At 39.8% G+C, this 19,767-nt stretch overlaps 1 protein-coding gene across 5 annotated transcripts in view; it reads left to right on the top strand.

The window, feature by feature from the left end:
- The window catches only part of CHD2 (chromodomain helicase DNA binding protein 2), a 122,718-nt gene that overhangs the window by 67,796 nt on the left and 35,155 nt on the right, over positions 1-19,767 (top strand). For all 5 annotated transcript variants that reach the window (XR_002083010.2, XM_019460161.2, XM_019460163.2 and 2 more), the window contains 10 exons: positions 669-831; positions 1,610-1,762; positions 3,933-4,004; positions 7,684-7,833; positions 8,656-8,804; positions 9,812-9,908; positions 10,338-10,430; positions 13,579-13,749; positions 14,739-14,914; positions 18,490-18,531. Coding sequence is in view for 4 of the 5 variants with exons in the window: in XM_019460161.2 (XP_019315706.1) it covers positions 669-831; positions 1,610-1,762; positions 3,933-4,004; positions 7,684-7,833; positions 8,656-8,804; positions 9,812-9,908; positions 10,338-10,430; positions 13,579-13,749; positions 14,739-14,914; positions 18,490-18,531 (1,266 nt within the window). In the remaining variant the exon portion in view is untranslated. The remainder of the gene's footprint in view (positions 1-668; positions 832-1,609; positions 1,763-3,932; positions 4,005-7,683; positions 7,834-8,655; positions 8,805-9,811; positions 9,909-10,337; positions 10,431-13,578; positions 13,750-14,738; positions 14,915-18,489; positions 18,532-19,767) is intronic.

The following is a 19,767-nucleotide window of genomic DNA, read 5'->3' on the forward strand; positions in this document are numbered from 1 at the left end:
CTGTACTACAGTGAAAATCCTTGAACACTCTACTTTGAGATAGATTTCTAAAAGTAGGATTGTTAAAAGTGTAAAGAGGTTTCATTACTCAGAAAAAAAAGCACTTTTAATGTTTTATAGTGTATAGTTAAAGCTTATATATGGATATACATAAATACCTATGTATTTCTCCTTTTCTCTTTTAAAATTTAGATATAAAAGATAGTTACCATGAGCATTTTGTCATATAAAATGTCCTTCTACAACAGTTTGTAAATGGGTACATAGCTTCTGTCTCTTGGTAATCTTTATTTAACTAGTCTCCTACTATTAGGCAACTTATTTCCATTTTTATGTTGTGATAAAGAGTGCTTCGGTGACAGTCCTTGTTTCACATGTGTGTGTATATGTACATATATTTCACTGTTATTTCTTTTTAATATTCCTGTGTTCAGTCAGGTTGAAATGCCCAGTAGAACATGTTTACCCAGTGGTTAACACTCTGAACCAGACTCAAGCTGTGAGCAGTCCTGGTTGGGCGGCAGGAGATGGAAAGTGAAATATCCCTCCATGGTTTTTAACGGTCCTAGGCCTTTTTGGTCTTTATCTTTCCAGTAACTTTGCTCTCTCTTATAATCTGATGCCTCCGATTCTCTCTTTGAATTGAAGGTCATTATTTTAATTTGCAGATGGATTCTGACCAGGAATTACAAGGCTCTTGCCAAGGGAACACGAGGCAGCACGTCTGGTTTCCTGAACATTGTGATGGAATTGAAAAAATGCTGCAACCATTGCTACCTGATCAAACCCCCAGAAGACAGCGAGCGAGAGAACGGGCAGGAGGTTCTCCTGGTGCGTGGTCACCTCGTTTGTAATGAAGTCCTCAAGCACTTCAGTGTCTATAGATGCTTTTTATCAAAGTCTTTTCTTTCCTCCTTTGATGACTCTTCATGGAGCATCAAAAGAAGCTTTAAAAACAGATGAGGAAAGTTAAATAGGAGAAGTATGGAAAGTACAATGTCGCAGATAAACCAGGTGCAGAGCATTTGAGGAATTACTTGTCAGCCAGACTATATGGCGTTTCAGCCTAAAGATGGGTTTAAAATTTATTTTGAGAGAGACAGAGAGCGAAACTTGTACGAGAGGGGCAGGGCAGAGAGAGAGAGAGGCAGAGAGGATGGAAAGCCGGCTCTACACTGTCAGTGTAGAGCCCAGCTCGGAGCTCAATCCCACGAACAGTGAGATCATGTCGTGAGCCGAAATCAAGAGTTGGACACTAAACTGATTGAGCCACCCAGGTGCCCCTAAAGATGATTTTAAAAATAGGAACTCTTCAGGGCGCCTGGGTGGCTCAGTTGGTTAAGTATCTGACTTCGGCTCAGGTAATGAGCTAACGGTTCACGGGTTCGTGTCCCACATCGGGCTCTGTGCTGACAGCTCAGAGCCTGGAGCCTGCTTCAGATTCTGTGTCTCCCTCTCTGTTTGCCCTTCCCTTGCTTGTTCTCTGTCTCTGTCTCTCAAAAATAAATAAGCGTTAACAAAAATTGAAAATAAAGGAACTCTTTGTGATTAAGGGCAAATTGAAATACGGGCTGGTGTGTGATGATTGGAATGTCTTGTTAATCTCCAGTCCCTGATCAGGAGCAGTGGGAAGCTGATTCTATTAGATAAACTGTTGACAAGACTTCGAGAAAGGGGGAATAGAGTCCTTATCTTCTCCCAGATGGTCCGAATGTTGGACATCCTGGCTGAGTACCTGACTATCAAGCACTATCCTTTCCAGGTAAGGATGCTCAGAAATTGGAGTCCCTGCTTGCCTCTCTCCGGCTTATGTGCTTTGCTTGTTAAATTATCCTAAAGTTAGGAAACAAGTTTCCTAGCTGGAAACAAATTGAAATTAAGGTTCCAGGAGGGTCTTTATGTTTATTTCCATACCTTTAAGCTACCCTGTAATGAAAATGGTCATGTGAGGTCATTCTGTTTTGGGGGCGGGCCGGGGGGGCAGTAAAGAGGTGAGTAATAGAGGAAAAGCAGGCAAGAGAAATGTGTCAGATGGTTTCTTATGGCCCCATGTCTGGGGTAATAGTAGAGAGGAAGGAGTGTGGACCTAATTACAGAAGTCCAGTTCCTAGGAAGAAAGAGAGAGGTGATAGTTCTGTGTATTCATCCCAGAGGAAGCTGACCCTGGCTGTGAGGCTGGGACTCACAGGATCAGCACACGTGAAAAGTTTGCTGGGCCCTGAAGCAAGGTGGCCCCTCTCTTCTCTGTGGGATTGTTACCGTGGAGTTTTGTTTTCACTCAGTCATCTCCTACAGTGTAAGGAGAAAAACCAGATAAGAGGGAGAGGAGTTTCCTCAGCACAGTATTTTTTTGGGTATTAGACTGTGTGAAACTTCTCTCCGATTCATTTATGGACGTGTGTGCTGTTTATCTTGACTTTTGGCATAACCTTTAAGTGCTTTGATGTTTAAGATTGCCTGGGAAATATTCTTTCTTTGACTTTGAGTGGATGGACTCTCCAACCAACCTATGTAATTAGACTGGTATTGAAGAAACTTGGAGTTAGTGATTGTTTCTTAAGAAGGCCAAGCTTTAAACTCACTAACAGATTGTCTTTCAAAATGCCCTGAAAGGTGTTGTCATATCCATAATATCTTGTGTGGTCTTTCAGCAGCTGTCTTAGAATATGGTTTAATACTGGGTTATTATTTAAGAAATCAGCACGCTGCATAAAGACAGTTATCTCTCAGTGTGTCTGACGAGCTTTCAGGTCAAGCTCATCATTTAATATCAGGTAGAACAAAAATTCATTTCTATTCTCCGAAGGGAATGTTAGACTGCAGTCCACTTGGGTCTGGCATGTCTGCTGTTTTCTATTAATGGGAATTTTAAAGGAGAGCATTTAGGTTCTCTGATTTCAAATATAGGCTCTGAACCTGCCATTTAAACATATATTTGGGCTAAGGCTTTGAACAGAGTCGGTAAGTAAGAAAGGAGAAAGAGGGTTGCCAGGTGTGATCTGACGTGTGTTTCTGTGGCTCTGGGTCTGGTCAGCAGAGCTCTGAGCTGGGGAGGTGTAGGTCCTTCCATGGACTATGTCCCTGGCCACTCGCCCATCACTGGCCAGCTGACATCATCTCTTGGGTCAGTTTTGCCTTCTGTGAAATGAGATACTTTGTTCATCTCAAGTGGTGATTGTGAGGGGAAGACATGTGAATATGATTTTAAAGAGTAAGAAATGCTTTATGTGTACAGATGACAGGTGACAGTTCTCAAGTATTTTTTTGACATACGGTTTTCTATGGTGACATTAGGATCTAGAACTGACACATACTCTAATAAAAGAACTAGTTAATGCCAGAGGCTCTCTTGAATATGCGTTTTGGCTGCTTAAACATTTTGCTGTGATTTCAGAGTGTAATTTTTGGAAAAGCTGGGATATATGATCAACTTAATTTAAACACTTTTAATGTTATGGCAAAATGTTTCCAGACAAAATTTTTTGGTTTGTGTAGCCCTTAATAACTGTGCACCTTGTAGTCGCATTAGCTAAGAAGGACCATTTTCTGTATGAGCTAGTTATTAGGTGACCAGTGGTACAGTGTCCTGATCTCTTTAGTACCTATAGATGTAGAAGCAAACACAGCTTCTGAGCACAGCTTGAGTATTGCCATCTTTCTCCGTATAGGCCCCAGCAGCCATTCTGATCCTTGGATCAACCTAGATAGCCCTTTGAATCCAGAAGTTTCTGACCTTGAGTCTGTAACTGGAGAGCTTGGGCAAGTAGGATGTGCTGCTTAAGCACAGTCCCCTGACAGCATGTTGCCAGTGCATTCCGGTTATTTTTACTAAGTGGGTGTTGTTGGAATGATAAAGGTTGCAAGTCTGGTGTTTTGTTCAGAGTGTAGCTGATCTTTCTACCTTATGATTTTCTTGTGGTTTATTTTTACAGCGTCTGGATGGTTCCATCAAGGGAGAAATCCGAAAACAGGCCCTGGACCACTTCAATGCAGATGGGTCTGAGGTATACCATGCATGGCTTTGTTATCTGGGCAGCTTGGGTTCTGTGTCCAGGGGAAAGCCTTTCTGGCTTAATATATTTCATTTCAGAAACAGTTCGCTATAAATTTCTCCTGCTTTGAGAATGGAATGAGAAATCACTAATATAAAGGATGCCTCGTAATTTTGTTTATTATTCCAGAAAAGTATATGCATGCTTGTTTATCTCCCCTGGTCCGGATTACTGACAGAGTAGTTCTAATATCAACTGAGTGTTCTGTAGTCACTTCCAGATAGCAAATTTTTGGGCCTGGGAGAGCAGCAAGGCAAGGGTTGGGGATGGCTGGCCTGTAGGATTAATTTTACATGTGTGTTACATCAGAAGGTTCTGATATGTACTTTTTTGGTGACTGAGGCTTAAAAAATACATTTGCCAGGTCTCATACTTGTTGGATTGCTGGTACGAGATGGCTTAAATTATGTTGTCCACCTTAGATTTGCATTCTTAAGTATTTTGGCTTTAAGGCACATATAGAAGGGGTGCTTAGGAAAAGTTAGAAACCATAGTAATATTGTGGTTTGTGCATATCAAACTGTTAGATGCTGTGGGATTTGAGAGAAGCTGGGGAGAAGAGGTTTAGTGGAGAAAACACTGTAGCCCCGTGTGCGGGTAAAGGCATCAGCAGAGACAGCCAGAAGTAGAACTAGAGTTTCAGAGAGAACATGAGCGCTTCTGAAGCCTGGGCCACTACTTTGTATAGGTAGAACGGACTGAACATTCTGCTTTCTTTTGATTTTTTTCAAGTCAAGTTTCTTAAATTGAAGTGTCATGCATATAAAAAAGTACACACATTTTGGGGTGCCTCGATTGTTAAGCGTCTGACTCGAGCTCGGGTCACGATCTCATGGTTCTTGAGTTCGAACCTGCATTGGGCTCCGTGCTATCAGTGCACTCTCGCTCTCTCAAAAATAAAAGTATGCACATTTAAAAAAAAATTTTTTTTTTTAACATTTATTTATTTTTGAGACAGAGACAGAGCATGAACGGGGGAGGGTCAGAGAGAGAGGGAGACACAGAATCCGAAACAGGCTCCAGGCTCTGAGCCATCAGCCCAGAGCCCGACGTGGGGCCTGAACTCACGGACCGCGAGATCATGACCTGAGTCGAAGTCGGACGCTTAACCGACTGAGCCACCCAGGCGCCCCAAAAGTACGCACATTTTAAGTATAGAGTTTGATGAATGTTTACAAAGTGAAAACACCCATATAACTATCACCAAGAACAAAAAAATGAAACATAACGTTTAAAGTTATAAAAAGTTCTCTTACGTCTTTTTTTTTTTTTTCCATTTAAATTTTAGTTAACAATGTTCTGCTTTCTAAAGGGCTAAGTGCTAAATTCTTAGTGTTTATGTCTGTTTCTCCAAAATGGTATGTCTTCTGCCTCTAGAACTGCACATCGTAGTCCTAGTTAGACAAAAAGTATTTTGGCTTCTTTAGCCTAAAATGTTAGTGGATTAAATGCAGTAATCCACACATAGCAATCACTAGGCTCCTTGCCTGACACATAACTAGTACTCAGTAAATGCTAGCTATTTTTATTATTTAGTATTTATTGAAATTGGTTTTGTGTTCCCTACTCTTAGTTTACAAAATAATATGAGGGGTGCCTGTGTGGCTCAGTTGGTTAAGCATCTGACTCTTGATTTCGGCTCAGGTCATGATCTCATTATTCATGAGATGGAAACTGCATCGGGCTGTGTACTTACAACGCGGTGCCTGCTTGGGATTCTCTCTCCCTCTCTCTCTGCCCCTCCCCTGCTTGCACATTCTCAAAATAAATAAATAAACATTAAAAATATTTTGAATGTTTCATATTATCCTCTCTCAGAGAAAAGCTAAAGTTGCCGCCTTTTTTTTTTTTTTTTTTTTAAATCTCAATTCTTCACCCCGTGGCTGTATATAAGATACAGGTTTTCTACCATTTTTTGTTTTTTTGTTTTTGCACATCTGAGCCTTTTTTATTAAGAAAAATACTTTAACATTGGGGGGAAATATGCGATGCACATTTAGAAATTTAGGAGATAGTGAAGAGTACGAAGAAGAAAAATTGTACAAAACCCCCATTCCTGAGACAACTGGCTGCTCACATCATTGGGGTGTGTTTCCATTCATAATGGATGTAACTGTTTATTTCTCTGTATGTTTACCTAATTGGATCCTTTTGCATATAGTTGTCACTTTTCATTTAAAATTCTGTGAGCATTTTCCCATGTCATTAAAGATTAAAAACATTAATTTCTAGTATTTTCTCATGCTCGTGCCTTTATTTAACCTAATGTTTAAACCTGATCACATACTTTGTTGTCTTTGGATGTGTAGTCAAGAGCGTATGAGCATTTAAAAAAGGTTTTTGGTATACTTTGCTACATTTCCCAAAACTGTTTATATTCATACTCCTTGTGCATGAGTATTTCCATTTTTATGTCACCCTTAGCAGCATTGAATTTCATTGAGTTTCTCTCTTCAGTTTGATAGTAGACACAAATAACATCTTATAATTCATATTATCTTTGATAGAGAAAATTGTTTCTATGATTAATTCAGACCCCGTGTTTTATTTGGTGTAGGTATCTCATTCTGAAGTGTCCACTGTTTACCTGTAGGCTTCTGTAAATTAGAGTGTGGCGTGTCGCTTGGTATTTGTACCAAGCATCATGAAGTGTGTGCCTCAGCACACCTGTTGATCAGTCTTTACTGGAATCGTTTAAAGTTCTTCTGAGACCGCTATCTCTATTTTTAAAATTTTTATGGCCAAATGCTGGTGAGGGTGACTTAATTAGACTGTGGAGAGCTTTTCATCGTGTCTTTGTGTATTAAAGACACTCATTTATCAAAATGTAACTCAGAACTACCAATTTTTGAGTGTCACTTGTGTGCCAAAAAGGTGTCAGCCTTTGACATACATGATCAAATGCCCTAAAAATAGAAATCTGTTTGGCTTTCTTTTCTTCTGACTCACATAATTTATTCTCTGCCTCCTGCCCCATATTTTCTGAGCGCTCAGGTGCAGGCAGGTATACGTGGCTGCTTATTCTCTATTATTGGTGTGAAAACGAGTATGTCAGAGCCTGGGTCTTTTCCTGCACGTGACTCTTCAGCCACACACTTTTTTGTGCTCCGCGCATTTTTTTTCAGCTCAGTTTTTTTTGTGCGTGTGCTGTGCTGATCAGGGATCCTGTGCTTCTTGCTGGTCCCAGTGCATGTGATCTGTTGGTGCAGTGTCGCTGTGTTCCTCACCCACTTAACCGACTACCTTATGAGGCATAGTTCACCTTTACCCAGAAAATGAGTGTCTAGGCAACTTGCTGGAATGATCCCCTTGATAATGAAGTATCTCTGGATTTTGTTAACTGCTTGTAACACTAGTTTTAGCCGGGAGAAAACACTAATTCTTTGGTTCTGGTTGCCTTATTAGAATCGACTTTACTCCTTAGTGTACTGCACTGACTCTTTCAGCTTAATGAAACGAAAATTCACTCTACCATCAAGTCCCTGACATTCTTGTAGCCTCCATAAAGTTTGTCCATCATATCTCACTTTTCTTCACACCTGCAGGGGTTTCCAGGTGTAAGGGCTTATTGGACTGTGAAACTGTTTCTGAGAAGGCCACTGCATAAAGTAGTATATTGCATTGTGTACAGGACTTCTGTTTCCTGCTCTCGACAAGGGCTGGTGGCCTGGGAATCAATCTGGCTTCGGCAGACACGGTCGTCATCTTTGACTCTGACTGGAACCCCCAGAACGACTTGCAGGCACAAGCCCGAGCCCACAGAATTGGTCAGAAGAAGCAGGTCAGTGGAGAGAGACATCTGGATGTGGTTTGGGGGAGGCGGAAGAGTGGGGGGGGGGGTGTTATTTAGCCCTTCCAGGATGTTTGTAAAATGCTTTTTTCCTGGTTTGCTTTCATTTCCTTAAGTGTAGATGCCTGCTTGTTAATTAGTACAGAGAAGGCGTCTAAGGTGTTTTGGGGCTAAGATGAACTTCTTAGGAAACTGTTCTCTTTTGGTGTTTGAGAAGTACATCACCAATGACTTTCAGGTTTACCCCAGGAAAGAGATTTGATGAATAGATTTAGAACTGAAATTTTTCTCTATTTTAATGTGGGTAAGTTGTTAAATAATCTAACATTGTTTAAAATGGCCTATTTTTATTATACATGACAGTGTTCGCTCTGAGCTATGTTGGAAAAATACATGCTTTTTTTGTTTTTTTGTTTTTTGCTTTGAGATTCCATGTGAATCTCAAAATCTGCTCTAGTATCGGGTAATGCCTAAGTTTCATATTCGGCCAGAGGTTCAGTTTTGGTGAAGCTTTTCATCAGTGAAACTGATTATTCTTAGCAAGATTTTTATCATTAGAATAGGCTATAATAATAGTTCTTTAGAGGCAGTTTTATTTAAGATTGTAACTGGTTACGGTAAAAATATTGCATCTACTCAAGCCACCTGTTTGGATGGATGGCTTATAGTCATTTCTGGTAGGAGAGAGTAAGTCTTTTTTTATTTCTCTTCTTGGTTTTAGACAGAGGTAACGTGTGTGTGTGTGTGTGTGTGTGTGTGTGTGTGTGTGTGTGTGTGTGATCTGGTATAAACATAACCTTTCTCTTTGTACAGGTAAATATTTACCGGTTGGTTACAAAGGGGACTGTGGAGGAGGAGATCATTGAACGGGCCAAAAAGAAGATGGTATTGGACCATCTGGTGATTCAGCGCATGGATACCACTGGCCGGACAGTTCTAGAAAACAACTCAGGAAGGTCCAAGTAAGTGCCAGAAAGACAGAGGAGGTGGTCAGAGCCAAACTGATTTTACATCAACAGTTGATAGAATTCATCCTTCTAATAGGATTCTCTACAACTGGTGTTATTCATTAATTACCTAGAAAAGGCCAATTGAAGACCACAAGATGTCATTTTCATTTTTTTAATTTCTTTTTTTGCCTCTCAACCCTCTGCTCATGTGCTCTCCCTCTTTCTTGCCCCTCTGCTTGCCTTTTGGTTTTGTCTCCACATATGACATTTGACGCAGCAGCAGTGGCAGCCACATGCCCCTCCATCATACTTTCATCTTTCATCTCAGCACGAAGTCGCCTTAAACATTTCAGTAGTGAGAATCTGCCAGATGGGGTTGGCCGCTGTTTACTATTGGTGAAAAATGTTTGTGTGGAGATTGTTACTTTTCCTACTAAAAACAGAAAGGTCTAGAAGGAAGATAGTCAAGTTTCAGTTGGTTTTATTTAGGAGCACAATTATTTCTCTGATTGAGTTTACGTTTTGACCAAATTGCTGAGTGTCTTCTGAGGCCTCCCTGCAGCCTCTGTCACAAGTAGAAGTCAAATGAGCCCTTCCCTAAAAAGAATATTTTCAGGTCATTTTCCATTCAAGAGGAACCTAAATGGACAAAGCTTGGTTCTTTTGTTTTGGACCAAAGATGAGAGGTTGAAAATTCTTGGTAAACGATAACTTTCTGAGTCAAAGGACAAAGAGAAAAAAGAATTCTCTTCTTTCATGTTGCTAATTATGTTTCTTAACCCTGTAATGGATGAGCCGTCAGGAAAATAATTCATTTCTTAGTCTGCTGCTAGGTTAGCTTTACCAACACAGACTTATCCTGGGGATTAAAAAAAATGAAATCTTTGAGAGATCATTTTTCTTGGGGCAGAATTTACCAGTAATTTGACTCCTTTTTGAAGGGTAGCTATTTTATAGTAGAATTCCATAGAGGTTATTTGACATTCTTGAGAGATTACAACTACATTTTACTTCTACAGCTCAAATCCTTTTAATAAAGAAGAGCTGACAGCTATTTTGAAATTTGGAGCAGAGGATCTCTTCAAAGAACTTGAAGGGGAGGAGTCAGAGCCTCAGGTAATTAACAATGAGGAAAAAACGTTTTTGACAAGCATCCGTGGGAGTCTAAATTTTTCTGGAAGCAGATTTTGAGTCTGTGAGAGGTGTTTATAAAGAATAGTAATTACTTGAAGGGTATAGTTTCTTTTTTATTTTTAATAGAGCTCAAAGCTCTTACTAAATAGAATAGGAAAGAATGAGAAAAGCATTTGAGGATTCTGTCTTTGCTCTTTTTCATTCCAATTTTATTTCCTGTAATTTCCTAAGTTCACCTTGTCATTTGTATAAATAATCGTTTGAGACATTAGAGGTAAAGGAATAAGCTTGAGTACTGTAAAGGTAAATGAAGTATCAGAAAGGAGATTTGGTTTATTTGCACCAAACATCTGCAGTTCATGGTGATAACTGTTGCCCATTTACCATATTGTATTGTTGGTGTCCCTTTAGGAAATGGACATAGATGAAATTTTACGCTTGGCTGAAACTAGAGAGAATGAAGTGTCAACAAGTGCGACAGATGAGCTTCTGTCACAGTTTAAGGTATGAAAATTATTGTGGGAGGAAATCCTCAGCACTGATTTATTAACTACTACTAATTATCTGTGAGTACTTCCTGTGTGCAAGGTGCTCTACGTTTAATTTACCTCAGTTGACTCTTACCTTTCTTCTCCCGAGTTCCAGGTGTGTGTATAGATAGTTATTGTGAGTGTAGACTACAGATAGTCTTCTGTGTGGAGGTAGTCGCTTACGTGGTGTGTCCTGCCCAGTCAGAGTCAGTGGATAGAGAAAAGTTGGTGAAGGGGCTCAGAATATGTGTCAATGAGATATGTGGAGAAGCAGATAGTGTGGAGCTCTGGAAAGTGTGGAAGGGGTTGTGGAGAGACATTAATAGAATCAGATGACAAAAGAGGTCAAAGGTATGAAACAGAAGGTGACAGAAAGCTCTTGATGACTTGGTGGCTTTTTTTTTTTTTCTTAAGAGCAATATGGAGTGGTGTCTGATACAACAAAATTAAATGAGGTCAGATCTAAGTGCAGAAGCTGGGCACCAGATGAATAGGAAGGAGGTGGCAGCATTGAGTATAGACTTAATTTAAAAGCTTATAAAGAGTGTAGTGAAGGTGATTTATGAGGATAGAAGAGTCAAGGAAGGCAAGGGTTTTGAAAGATGTTATGTCTTTAGGTTGAGGAAAGAGCTTGAGAATAGGGAGATATTGGAGGTTCTAAGGAATGAAGGAAAATTTGATAACACATTGCCTTAGAAGAGAGTAGAAGGGATATAATCAAAAACATGGTGGTGGAGTTGGCCTTCAAAAGAAAAAGGAAGGTACGCTTCAGGGTCTAGGAGGGGAGAGAAGATGTGGGATTCCTTCCTTGGTGACTCTAATTACCAGTAAGTGAATAAAGTAGAAATGATTTGAGACAGCCGTAGGTGGGGCCAAGAGTTACGGGAGGAACTGAAGGGAGGAGTGAGCTGAATTTAGAAGATAGGACTTCAAGTTGGAGCCAGTCAGCAGGGTCATATGACTTCCTCCAGTGGTACTTGAGGCCAGAGGGATTGGTTCATTTGGTGGTCCCAAGGTGGGAGATTGGCTTGCGATACTGAGGATTGTCCACGTGGCAAAAGTTTCCTGAATTTGAGTGAGAACATGGTTGAAAGGATTGGCTATGGGCTGCTTCCATACAGGTTAGAGAAGCAGGGGACATCTGAAGGTTCCAGTGATGGTTAAATGCAGTACAACCTTTAGGATTGTGAGAGAGATGGGTGAAGTGTTGGGAAGGGAGCACTAGTATGTGACGAGGTCCAAGTTTGGCCACAGGTAGAAGTTGTCTCAGAGGAAGAACACAGAAGGAATTGAATAAACCAAAGGATCAGAGTAAGTGTGTTTGAGGCTCAAGGTGAATTATTACTATTTGTACTGGACTCCCACTTCTATGAATACTACTCTCTTTTAAAAAGTAATCTTCATGATGATGATTTGGTCAAAATATTATGTGATTATTTAGGTATAACAATTTCTGCATATTAACAGGTTAATCAGAAGTGGTCAGCATATTACTGGTGACCCTTGCCTTTCTAAAGCCTTTTTGGCTGTTACATTTCAGTACCTGATCAAGTGATTTGATTAACAGTAAGAGTCTGTCTACCCTAGAGGGGCTTTTTTATTTCTGGAGTGTTTGAACTGAATTGACTTTGTTTTTCCCACAAATCCTTTTTTATCCTAATTTAATATGTTGGAAAAGATAGTAAGCTTTTTTTGAGATAACTTAAGATTACTATTTTCTTAAGTAATAGTAATTGATATTTGGATACTTCAAGCCCTTTTACAACCCTAGGATGAAATAGATATTATTTTCTTCGTTTTATAGATAAGGCATCTTAGGCACAGAGGGGCTAAGTAGATTTCCTAAGGTGACACATATTAGAGTTATGATTACATCCTAGGCAGGGGGTCTGGCCTGTAGCGTGTGGCCTTTAACCACTTCGCGCTTTAACCACTTCACTTCCCGTCTGCATGAACCACTGACATATATATTTATATCATTTATGTTATTTTTATCTAGCTGTTTTAAAAGTCAGATCTAAAGTAATTACAGACAGTACTTAATTTAAGAGATTGGTCAAATGATTTTATAAAACAAAAATGTTAAATTTTCAGTCTAAGAAATTATACCTCTTGTTTTTGCCTTGGAATTATAAAAATCTTATCCTGAAGACCACAGTATCTTGTGGTGGAAGTTAGAATTAATTGTGGCCAAAAGTCATAAACTTCTGGCTTCACTGTCAGTTCTAAGTGACTTTGAGGAATGGAACCTCCAAAAGCTCTTTTGTACTTAATTTTAGCCTTAAAGACTAGATGGGAAGGTGTAAAAAGGATGTGAAGCCTGTGTCTGGGGCTTGCCCACCACTGCTCAGAGGCTGACCAGAGCTGTAGGATGTGTCTGTGTGTAGCCACAGTCTGAGTCTTTGAAATGCGTACACTTAGATGATTTTTGTTCTGGTGTACGTATATACATATACATAATACGTATACATACGCGTATATGTATGTGTACATATGTACAAATCGATGCCAGATAATAAATATTTGATATGTCACAAATGGAACATTCTTCCAGGTTTGTTTGAATTTTTTGTGTTTTGTATTCTCGTTTTCATTTCTAAGAGTAACGTGCACTTTTGAGTGTATGAAATCATTGCATACCTTTAGTTTCTATACTTCGGATAAAAATGAGTAAGGCAGCTGGTTGGGTATTGATTGCTTCTGCTTTGAGTTATGCATTATTTCCAATGAGCACGACTTAGTAGCAATTTATAATTTAGAATTGTAATTTCATAATGGATTGGTATTTAAGTAACTCTCTAAATTTTCCAGTTAGTATCATATTTAAGTGTGTATGACTTAACAACAAATCTTTGCATAAAACTTCTAAGACAATTTATATCTTTATATCTGTTTCCCTATTTCTCAGTAATATTTCTGATGAGGGTTTGGCAGGATGATTTAGGGAGAATAAGGGAGAGATTAGCAGATAATTGATTATCTGATTATATAATGTCACAGGAGTTCTGATATTACAGTGTCTTATTTGGATTAAAAATGCTGGCTGAGTTGGAGGTTTAGCAGAAGGTGTTTGGGAAATAGGGAAATGTCAGTCAGGCAATGAGTTGTCCATTTGTTTGAAGGTTGCCAACTTTGCAACAATGGAAGATGAAGAAGAGCTAGAAGAGCGGCCTCACAAGGACTGGGATGAGATCATTCCAGAGGAGCAAAGAAAAAAAGTAGAGGAGGAAGAGCGTCAGAAGGAGCTAGAAGAAATTTATATGTTGCCTCGAATTCGGAGTTCCACTAAAAAGGTGATCAAGTGAGATCAAGATAGGAAAGTGCTTCTTACTCTGCAAAGTACTAATTATTAAATTACTATGGAAGTACTGATTATTCAAGAAAGAGGCTTTACATTGTTGCCTTGACATGGGAGGAATATTTTAGAGTAAAATTCTCAGAGAAGGAGCACTCTGCATTGCTCATGAGTGCACCGGTTTGACATTTGATCTTTATAAATTGGTTCTTTGTGAGATGGATGGATGGGATTGGAGTTTGGCAGAAATGTGCATTTTCCTGTTGAGATTAGAACCAGTAATCCTAGCAACTTGGTTCTATTTGACCGTGCCTTTGACTTTTAGAGCCACCCTCCTTTTGCCTTTAAGTGTTTGTTCATGGCACTTGGTATAAATACTTCGTAAGAGATTGTATGACCGCAAACAGAGAACAAACACATACTTCACAGCTTATAAAGCACCATTACAAGCTCCATCTAATTTAATTGTTACAACAACATTGATATAGGTAGAACAAGTTTTATTACCCAGTTTGTTGGACATAACAGATTTGGCCAAGGTCATAGCAAATGAATATTAGTAATAGTAGCTACCGTTGATTGAGCACTAATTGTGTGCCAGGCATAGTCATGTTATTGTGCCTATTGACTCATTTAAATCTTCATGAAAACCCAAATAAGAGGTACTGTTCTCCCCATTTTACAAATGGAAAACGTAAGCACAAAGGGGGTAAAGTAACTTACCCAAGGAAGTAAACATGAACCTACAATTCAGATAGTTTTATTCCACTTCACTTGGCATTACGTTTCAGTATATCTCTGGAAATGTGAATATCCCAAGCAGGTCTACCTTCATGATGTGAAATCTGCCTCCTTATTTTCTTAAAGGAAAATGGACGTGTCCGATAGGATGAAAAGTTCCGGGCACTAAAGAATTAAGATGGGCTGGCTTTGGTCCTTTGGCCTCTTGTGCTTGGCACTAGCTACAGTGTGACTTTGCCCTTTCAGGCTCAGACAAATGACAGTGACTCTGACACTGAGTCCAAGAGGCAAGCCCAGAGATCCTCTGCCTCTGAGAGTGAGACCGATGACTCCGATGATGACAAGAAGCCAAAGCGCAGGGGGCGCCCCCGAAGCGTGCGGAAGGACCTTGTCGAGGGATTTACCGATGCAGAGATCCGAAGGTTGGTGGAGGCTCTGCTGTCTCTCACTCGAGTGTGTTTGGAGGGTATGCTGTGAGCCGTGGGCTGCTGGGATTCCTGGCACTTAAGATAGGGAGGGCAGAGGCTGACAATCTGCAAGGAAGGCAGGAGACGGAATCCTTCCCTGAGTCTCCAAAATGGTTCTTCCCTCTCCAGGGTTTTCCTCGCCTGAGCACTCTCTTGTTGGTTGCTCAGCTCTTTTTGTTTTCTTCTGTTCTCTGGTTAGTCTGAGCATTTTCACAAAGGAAGTCCAGCCAAGAGAAAAGACATAATTGGAGGTAAACTTGGGCTGAGCCTTTCTTTTTTTTTTCTTTATTTAAGAATAGGAATACAGGGACGCCTGGGTGGCTCAGTTGGTTAAGCACCCGCCTCTTGGTTTCAGTTCAGGTCATGATCTCATGGGTTGTAGGATTGAGCCCCTGTGTCAGGCTCTGTGCTGACAACACGGAGCCTGTTTGGGATTCTCTGTCTCTCACTCTCTGCCTCTCCTCAGTTTGAATTCTCTCTCTCAGAAAAAAAAAAAAAAAAAAGATTAGAATGCACACATGCCCAAGTGTCTGTGTATATAAAAGAAATAGTATGAATGTAAAAAATTAAAACAGTATGGATAATGCTACTTTCATACCCTTGGTCTTCCCAGCTCACTTCCCATCAAGCAGATACCCATTTGGTTGTGGTTTGGTTTATTAGTAGTATACCCAACATACTGGTTCTGCATCCTTTTCTCACTTGTAACTGATGCTAGATGTCTGTGTCCATACTTAGTGCACATTTGTTGGTATGTAATTCGTACACATCTGCCCTCCAAAAATGCTTGTAAGCATTTTTTCCCCCACTTTGCATGATGTTTTTTATTTTAGGCTGAAGAAAATAGTATGAAGATACTTCATATCAATTAGTCCTTCCAAGTTAATATAAACTGTGAGGTCTTTATTTTCCCCTGAATTGTTATAACTATCCTTTCCTTCTTTTTTTTATTATGGAACAGTGTAAATATATGCAAACATTGACAGAATAGAGTATATGTCCTCTCATACTTACGATGTTATCATCATAACCATTTTGAATTTGTAGGTAGTCTTATATGTATACCTTACATCCTCTTGCCTCCCTACCCTCAGTATTATTTTGAAAAGAATGTGGGGGCGCCTGGGTGGCTCAGTCGGTTAAGCGTCCAACTTCGGCTCAGGTCATGATCTCGTGGTTCGTGAGTTTGAGCCCCACATGGGGCTGTCTGCTGTCAGCACAGAGCTTGCTTCAGATCCTCTGTCTCCCCCTCTTTCTGTCCCTCCCCTGCTTGTGCGCTCGCTCTCTCTTTCAAAAATAATAAAATTTTTTAAAAAAGAACATATTCGGGGCGCCTGGGTGGCGCAGTCGGTTAAGCGTCCGACTTCAGCCAGGTCACGATCTCGCGGTCCGTGAGTTCGAGCCCCGCATCAGGCTCTGGGCTGATGGCTCGGAGCCTGGAGCCTGTTTCCGATTCTGTGTCTCCCTCTCTCTCTGCCCCTCCCCCGTTCATGCTCTGTCTCTCTCTGTCCCAAAAATAAATAAAAAACGTTGAAAAAAAATTAAAAAAAAAAAAAAAAAAAGAACATATTCTGTGATAGTTGGACACAACGTTCTACAGATGTTTGTTATGCCTGTTTGTTTCCATGTTGTCTGAGTCTTCCATTTCCTTACTGATCTGCATGAATTGGCCCTTTTATCATAAGATGTTCTCTTTTTTTTGTCTCTCATAATGATTTTTGTCCTAAAGTTCATTTTAACATATCTGATACTGGGGGCGACTGGGTGGCTCAGTTGGTTAAGCGTCTGACTCTGGTTTTGGCTCAGGTCATGATCTCGCAGTTTTGTGGGTTTGAGCACTGAGTCAGGCTCTGCACTGGCCGCGTGGAGCTTGCTTAGGATTCTCTCCCGCACTCTTTGCCCCTCCTCAACTTGCACTGTCTCTGTCTCTGTCGAATAAATAAAAAAAAAAAAAAAAATCTGTACCAGTGTTGCCACTTCAGCTCCTTTTGGATATTGTATGCACACTATCTTTTTCTCTTTTTTACTTCAGTATACTATCTTTGAACCTAGGTTGTGTCTCTTACAGACAGTATGTAGTTCTATCATATTTTAAAAATCTATTCTTTCAAGTTTTTCATTTTGGAGTCTTTAATCATATTTGCATTTCATGTAATTACTGAGAAGTTAGAATTTATGTCTGCATTTTGCCATTTGTTTTCTTTATGTCTTATGTTTTGTTTTTTTTTTTTTATTCCTAGGGCTACAAACTTTTGTGTTATGTAGGTGCTTTTTAGTATATCATTTTAATTCCCTTGTTTCTTTGTGTTTCTCATAATTTTCCCATGTAGTTTCGTTTACTGTGTTTTCAGTTATTTTCCTAGTGGTTTTCTTGGAGATTGTAATTAGTACCTTAACTTGAAACAGTTTTGTTTGGAGTATCATCAACTTAATTCCAGTGCTGTCTTAAAGTTTTACTCCAATATAGCTTTAATCCTCAACCCTCTTCTGTGCTATTATTGTTAAGCAAGTTATATTTTTACATGTTATAAACCCATCAACACAGTTTTATAATTACTGCTTTATGCAGTTGTTTTAAAAAATCAGCTGACAGAGCGGGAGGCTGTGCACCTGGGTGGCTCAGTTGGATAAGTGTCCAACTCTTGATTTTGGCTCGGGTCATGATCTCCTGGTTCATGAGATTGAGCCTCGTGTCAGCTTCTGCACATCTCCCACTCATGCTTGCTGTCTCTCTTAAAATAAATAAAACTTAAGAATGAATGAATGAGGGCCTCTGGATGGCTCAGTCGGTTAAACGTCTGATTTTAGTGATGTGGCAGATTACGGTGAGGACTATGATGTATCATGACATCCTGCTTTTTAGCTGTTGGGAGGGAAGCAGATGACACATGAGCCAGCATAGAACACAGTTAAGGGTAGAGATTTGTGGATCGATTGGATTTTTGTTTGCAGATAAGGTCGCACAGGAGGAGTCAGTAGAGTTTCCAAAATAGTTTTGCCTAAGAACTTTTAAATCATGTATTTACTTTGCCTTGTTCCCAGAAGTATTTGAGGCAGTCTTAAAAATCTTACAGTTGTGTTATTGACCAGAAAAGAATAAAAAATATTACCATGTGGAATCGATAGTAACAGTATTGAACTGAATAGAGAGGTTAGCCATATTGGAGTCTTATCCCAAGAGTTGTGGTGGTTGAATCATTTACTCCATATTGAACTCCACAAACTTGTACCTTCTAAAAAGGGTATTTTTAGAGTTAGGTCTCTGTTCTCTATAATGACCCTTTTCAGTTTCTTGCTCAGTCACTGAGAGTAAAATTGATCTTTACTTTGACTACATCTTTAGCACTCATTATTTTCAGTTGACAAGTTTCAGAGTCATTCAGCACTCTTTTAGTTAGTGGCAGTTGCAAGGATTGGGCTCAGTCTGTTTTGACAGTGTGTATGACGTGTTTCATCACAGGATGTGTTGTATTTGCATCAGCAGAGCTAAGAGCCTCTTTTTTAATGTGTTTTATTGATCCTGTTCTCAGGTTCATCAAGGCATATAAGAAGTTTGGTCTCCCTCTTGAACGGTAAGCTCCTTATCCACCTGTTTTTCATTTTTATTATGTAGCAGGGGTTTTTTTTTGGGGGGGGGGGAGGCACTACTTTCCATTTAGTACTAACGCTAAGAACATTTATTTTCCTGGAAACATTTTTTAACAAATATTAGCGTGTTGTGTGATTGTACACAGCCTTTTGGGGAGGGACGACAGAGGTGACCATCTGAAGAGAGATTTTGCTGGAATGGAAGATGTAGCAAGTACATTCAAAACTGTAATGCAAAGAAATAATTTCCAGAAGCGATGCTCACATAATTCCATTTGAAAGAATATATGTAGTAACTATTTGCAGCCTAGTTCTTATTCAGTAATGTACATTTGTGATTTTGTAGTCTTCTTCTTCTTAATAGGGTGTCATGAGGATTAAATGCAAATAGCTTGAGACCTTTCCAGTTGTAACTTACTAAAGGTTGACTGTCATTACTATTTCATTATTTTACGTGCATTCTGAAAATGAACTCAGAAGTTGGATTTCAGCAAGACTCTTTCAACCTAGTTTAGTACTTTGTCCAGAATTAGCAATATATCCTATAAATAATAGTACTGATTTGAAGGGAATACCAGATTCCTTTCTCTTATTCCTGATAAACTTCTGGAGTAGTAGAACATTACAAGCCTGTGTGTTTTTTGTCCTGTTTGGAGAGGAAGCAGTGACGTGTAGCAGTAGCAACAGTGAAACCAAGAAAGTTAGGTGCACCTTCCCAGGATTGTTGCTGATCCTCCAGGTCAGAATGCTTGTCTTTGAGCCTGGTACCATAAAAATCATCAGGGTCTGGGAAAGTGTGTCTAGCTCCTTTGGGCAGACTGATTTTTAGACGTTAACGTATTTGCATGCTTCATGTGAGATCAGTGAAACATACTGTAGCAGTAACTGTACTTTGCTTCTAGGAATATTGTAATGAATGAGAGTAGGGCTGGAGAAAGGATTGTGAGCTTGTCCAAAGCAGCAGAGTAGTGCAGTTTTTGGCACTTGACCTGCTACCATTGTCAGACAGCCCATCTAGTTAGTAAAGGAAGCCGACTCCTTTCCCCTGTGTTTTTTGAAATTACTTTGTTTTGTGAACTACTCCAAGGCACAGTTCTTAATGATGGAATGCGTACATTAGCCCTGCGTCACTGTTGGAAGGCTCTTGGTGGAGCCTTGACACAACCAGTGAGGAAAGGAGAGAAAGATGTCTTTGCAGGAGCAAGCATATAGGGGACCAG

Source organism: Panthera pardus, unplaced genomic scaffold, assembly GCF_024362965.1.
Source record: "Panthera pardus isolate Hobbes unplaced genomic scaffold, ASM2436296v1 HiC_scaffold_24, whole genome shotgun sequence".
Classification (NCBI taxonomy): domain Eukaryota; kingdom Metazoa; phylum Chordata; class Mammalia; order Carnivora; family Felidae; genus Panthera; species Panthera pardus.